The sequence below is a fragment of the Abramis brama genome, assembly GCF_963993115.1.
Source record: "Abramis brama genome assembly, chromosome: 12".
Classification (NCBI taxonomy): domain Eukaryota; kingdom Metazoa; phylum Chordata; class Actinopteri; order Cypriniformes; family Leuciscidae; genus Abramis; species Abramis brama.
Genome location: NC_139974.1, coordinates 36,379,981 through 36,385,980, shown reverse-complemented (window position 1 = coordinate 36,385,980; position 6,000 = coordinate 36,379,981). Strand labels below are relative to the sequence as shown.

General features: G+C 35.6%; 1 protein-coding gene across 2 annotated transcripts in view; it reads right to left on the bottom strand.

Moving 5' to 3' along the window:
• Positions 1-1,197: 1,197 nt before the first annotated feature.
• Positions 1,198-6,000, bottom strand: part of vps50 (VPS50 subunit of EARP/GARPII complex) — a 142,233-nt gene continuing 137,430 nt past the window's right edge. For both annotated transcript variants that reach the window (XM_084131302.1, XM_084131303.1), the window contains 2 exons: positions 3,087-3,276; positions 1,198-2,174 (listed from right to left, as the gene is read on the bottom strand). In XM_084131302.1, coding sequence (XP_083987428.1) covers positions 2,055-2,174; positions 3,087-3,276 — 310 coding nt within the window. In that variant the 3' untranslated portion in view covers positions 1,198-2,054. The remainder of the gene's footprint in view (positions 2,175-3,086; positions 3,277-6,000) is intronic.

Sequence of the window (6,000 nt, the reverse complement as noted above, 5' to 3'; positions counted from 1 at the left end):
TCCTGCGCTTGCAAGGCAGAAAAAAGTACTGACTTTTTAGGTAAAATTAGGTTTTAGAAGTTGATTTTGGCAGCTATTAATGGTTAAATATATGCAAGCAAGAAAACCAATCATGATTTAGTATACAAATAGATATTAAAAAGAAGATTAATTGTAATTTTATATATACACAAATGTAATAGTGATGTCCTTGCAATAGGTCAATGCAGAACCTGACACAGGCAATCAGGCCGATACGGGTGGGTTTGCAATCAACATTTTTTAATATGGTTTATTTTCTAAAATGTTTACATCATGAAATCGCCAAATCAGTGTTATTAGATGATTGAAAGCTATTTTTGATGATCTGAGCTAAGAGCACCTTCTAAACTTGTTTGATATTTCAAGCAGACCCAACTAGTCAATGCCAAAGCAAGATTTTATTTCATTCTGATAAATAATAATAATAATAATATATATTTTATATATATAAAATAAAAATAACACCAAACAAGTTGAAATCATCTTGCAATTTGACTTTATAAATGCACTACCAATAAGTGTTTGCGGTTGACGGGAGAAATTCTCCGGCGCTGTATCTCCATACTTCAGTGAATGATAAACTGCTGTTCACGGTTATGAAGGTGTGAGAGAGGATGTTCTCTCAGGTGGTCCTCTGATGTTTTAGAACACAATGGTTTCCAGACGGCCCCCCTGCCGGCTATTAAAAAACCATAAAAATGCCTCCTCCACACGATGAGTCATGGCCAAATCAATACATACTCTCCTTCCCAGGCAGGGTATTTAAAGTGCAGCACAACAGGAGGAGAACAACATTAATTACAGCTAAAGCTTTGCTTCCTATAGAGGATTAAAGTGAACTGCACAGCGCATGGGAAAAGACACACCTGAAGGGTAATATGTCATTGTGAAAAGTTGTTAAAGAACTTAAAAAAAAAAAAAAAAAAATTGGATTTAAAATGTGTGCAGATAAGCTGTAACTGTTGATCATTTAGTGTCTACTGGCTGCTCTAAATATAGTCAAGCAGGTTTTATAAGTGGCGGCAGGTTTCTTCTTCTTCTGCTCACTGTGGGTTAGGGAAAAACACTTTTCTGTGCCTTTAATGTGAGGATTCAGCACACTTGAACATCAAAATGTATTCAACGCAAACTGGTAAGTTTTCATACCACAAAAACGGTTGAAACAGAATTCTGAAGTATCATTATTCACATGATAAGAACGTTAGCGTATTTATTGTACAACCTTGCCTTTAACTTGGTACAGATGAATATTATTACACAATTTAGTTACCACAAACAAAACAACACATTTCAGCGAGCGAAATACAGTATTTCTGCATTTCAGACATACATAATCTGAAATAAATAGGTCATCACTTTCTAACAGGAAGGTTTCAGGTTTTTTTTTTTGAGTCTCTTCCTCCAGTTATTACTATTGACATACAAGTAATCACATTCTTGCACACGTGTTTCATGAAAATGACAACAATACTAATACGTCTCTGGGATCTGGTATGAGTGTCATAAATTATAAAATCAATACCTAAGAAATAAGCTGAGGTGTTTGTGTAACAGGGTGAGAGCAGTGACGTTCAGCTAGCAAAATGAGCGACAGTGGCCTGTCAAAACAAGACAAGAGATGCACATGCAGTAAAATAACAGAGACGGAGCCTCAGTGTGTTAGAGGACGTCTCGGTATCATTTTAAAAAGCCTCATGCTGCAGAACCAGCAAGAATTCCTCAAAAAGGGAAATATGGTTGTTTTGCCACATCTATGTTTAAATTACTGTTTGATAGCGCATGAGGCATCCATTCATGTTGTGAAGTGATACTGATAACACTTTCATTACCCATTATCCTTTACAACCCTTTAAATGACGGCTTCATCTGTAGTCAGAGCACGTCCTGCTTCCATTCCTAATAAAATGTAAACAGAAACCGCAAACAAAGTGCAGGCCGCATACGATAATAGATACTGGATAAGTAACAGTGTATGTGTTTGTGATTTTCGAGACGATTCTGCTGAATTTGGCGGGCAGTTGGGTGGCATTTATTTATCTTTTGGGCCGATCAATGTCATCGATCGCTGCGAGGAGTTTCTGTCGTGCTTTCTTGTTGATGTGGGACCCGAGGCAGACGGTGACCAGGTTAGTCAGCTGCTTCATAGAGTACTCCTACAAAACAAACTCATGATGAATCTCTACTGGAGACGCCTTTCACAACAATACATCTTCTCTTTTTTTTTAATGAGAAATTAAATCTAGCCTTGTACATGTTTGGAATGTAGGCAGACTTTGTCCTTGCATTTAAAAGGGAATCATTTAGCGCTGCATCATATGTAAAATATTCAGACAGGCTGTGATGGAGATATTAAATTATATTAGTTATAAAAAAGATGTTTTAAAAGCATCTCTGATTTGGTGCCAGAGCTGGAAAGTTAGATGCATTTCTGTGAGTGTAACTACTGTACATTTCAATCAGTCAATTCAAAACTATGATTCATTTGCATAATCACATTTCAAAATGTTCACTTTTAGCAAAAGATATACATGGAAACAGTATATTAAATAGTTTATTACTATATATTGTTATATCGGTACATAATTGAATTAATATTTGTCATTAAATTTGAAATATTAAAATGTACTAAATATAAATATGTAAATATTAAATATAAAACCAAATAAGATGAATACAGCTAAAGCAGTACACATTCTGATAATTTGTCATAGACAAAAAAAAAAATATATGTATATATAACTAATATATATATATTTTTTAAATATATGTGTGTGTGTGTATGTATAAATATATATATATATATATATATACATACATACAATATATATATATATATATATATATATATATATATATAAATAATTATATACATTATATATAAAATATTCATATGTATATATATAAAACATTGATTTTATTAATACTGATATTGATTTTTACTTGTTTTACTTATTTTGATGGTAAATTTAAAGCAAAAATATTTCTGATATGTACAAATATAAATAAAGTACTAAACTGTTTTCTGTCCTTTTAAGAACATGCCAACATTGTGTCATCTGTCTTACCCTGTGGTTCTTGATGAACTGCTCCATGTCGTTCTCAGTCAGGTAGTATGCTTTAATGTAGGTCTCTACGAACTCCTTGTCTGGGATTGGTCTGAGGTCGGTGAGCTTCTCCAGCTTCATCAGGAACTGCTGGAAGTCCAGCTGCATCAGTGCACGTCCTTCATTACTGCATTTCTTCACATTAGCATAGCTGGCAGACAGACAGACAGCAGAGGTGAGTGCGGCTCAGACAGATACAGGACATTCATCAACTCTTGACAGTTTATGCTACATTAATTGTAGAGAGAGTCCGCTAGAGCAAGGTTAAGGTTAAGTGTCTCGCGAGCGAGCACAGCGGTGCTTGTAAACTCTCTAATTTACAGGTAACCTCATGTCCTACTACTGATCGAACCTGGAACTTTGATAACCGCTGGGCCACCATAATGTAAATAGGAACACATCGATAAATATACAAATAAATCAACAATGAAGTGATCGACCAATCAGAATCAAGTCTTCCAGAGAGCCGTGTAACTTTTTACAATAACTGACATCACCTTCTGGATTTATGTTGAAAATGTTCAAATATAGGGGTTCATTCTCAACAGATGTTCCACATACATTATTTTCAGCAATAATATTGACAGACTGTGGGATATTGTGTTTAAGCCAACTCATCCTTGACTGGTAAGTGACACCAAGCTAGGGCCATTTGTTCAGTTTGTCGCCTTTTCATTTGTACAGCTTGAGGGTCTCAGTCTCAGACCTGATCCCAACACTATCGATTTACAGTGTAGCAGCAGCCATGCAGAGTTCAGTGCTGTTGACTCCCCTGTTTGCTTTTAGTCTGACAGCGGTGTAATTACTTTCTGTGAGGGGAAAGATAATGCCGGGCCTATTGAGTATATTCAGTCTGCCAATATATCCCGTGTTTTCCTGCCTCCTTCCTGTCACGTTCTGCTTGATTTGGAATGCAACTCGGCTCGGCACGGCACTGGCGGAGTCGAACTGCAAAAAGATCTGCCAAAATGGACAAGTAAGCTGGATGAAAACAAAGAATATTCATCCTGGTTGCAAAGGGTTTTTTCATGTATAATGGCCAGCATTAGAGATGGTGCTAGGATGAATTCTGGGGCTCTCACATTCATCTTTTTACCTTTATTAAGTGTATTGCTACTTTAAGTTAGATGTTTTTTGATGTTTTTGAAAGAAGTCTCTTATGTTCACCAAGGCTGCTTTTATTGGATCAAAAACAGTTTTCTATTTTAATATATTTTCAAATGTAATTTATTCCTGTTAGTGGAGCGGCTAAGTGATATAATCGTTCAGTTTATGATACAAGCGTGAAAATTGGCATGAGCAGTCTCCATGGGTCACTTGACAAGAAAATTGTCCGAGCCACTTGAAATTTCAAGATTTTTCATTTTTCAAGATGGCCGACACCTTAGTGGAGCAGTTAAGTGATATAGTGGTTTATTTGGTGATACAAACATGAAAATTGGCATGAGCAGTGTCTGATGGTCACTAGACAATAAGCCACCCACAGCTACTTGAAATTTCAAGATGGCGGCCATTTTTCAAGATGGCCACCACCTTAGTGGAGCAATTAGGCTCATGGCAATTTTCATGCTTGTATCACCAAATAAACCACTATCACTTAACTGCTCCACTAAGGTGTCGGCCATCTTGAAAAATGGCCGCCATCTTGAAATTTCAAGTGGCTCGGACAATTTTCTTGTCAAGTGACCCATGGAGACTGCTCACGCCAATTTTCACGCTTGTATCATAAACTGAACGATTCTGCCAAACATAAGCACTTAGCCACTATGTGATCAAAGCTGAATTTTCAGCATCATTACTCCAGTCTTCAGTGTCACATGATCCTTCAGAAATCATTCCGACGTGCTGATTTGCTGCTCGCTCTCTCTCTCTCTCATATACATATATACATATATATATATATATATATATAAATATATACACACACAAAATGAAAATTGAATAAATTAAATAAAATAAAACAAGAAAATATGTTTAAAACAAAACAAGAATAATAATCAAAGATAAAAATGAAATGATGCTAATAAATGAATAAATGAAACTAAACTATAAGCAGAAAACTTTCAAATAAAACATTTGTTAGAATGGTGATGAACATTGCAGGTGAGTAATAAGGGTCTCACATTCAAATCCCAAAATAACACACTTTTTTTAATAACCATTTTTAATACGCTATACCACAACGTGTTCAATCATAGATGCTTTTACAATTAATTTACTGATTTATTTATTTTATAAAGGAGTCAAAAAACATTAAACACAGTAAAACATAAATATATAAGGGTTTTTGTCAAATATAATATTTTTCCAGGAGAGGGGGCACAGCCTGACCCACGCTGTCAACCCAGACTGCTGTGTGAACACACACACACACACACACACACACACACACACACACTGACAGAAGGTCTACAACTAGAGGCAAAGACGGTCAGGTAGAGTTCATTCATTCACAACTAGACTTTTCAGAAGTTCATGTTTCATTATTGATGTTTCAGGAATCATCCCAGTGTTTAATCAGGTGCAGGATGATGGGAATTCTGCCCAACAGGGGGCCTCAACAAACTTCCAAGGGGGCCTAAAGATGACTACAAATTATTTAAAATAAGACAAAACAAGCATTAAAATAAGCTAAAACAACAACAAAAAGAGAAAAAAGGGATCATTTGTTATTTGGTTATTTGTTTATAACTTGTATACATCTTTCGAGTCATGCCAAGCTCTAAAAAATTCTATCGGGTAGAAATTGTGAAATTAAAATATTTGTGGACAATGGCCTTGAAGTCAAAAAGGTTGAGATCCACTGTTTTAAACAGCCTATCCCTAACCTACCTCTACATTCAGAGGAAAATGAGAGGTTGATGTCACTGAAACC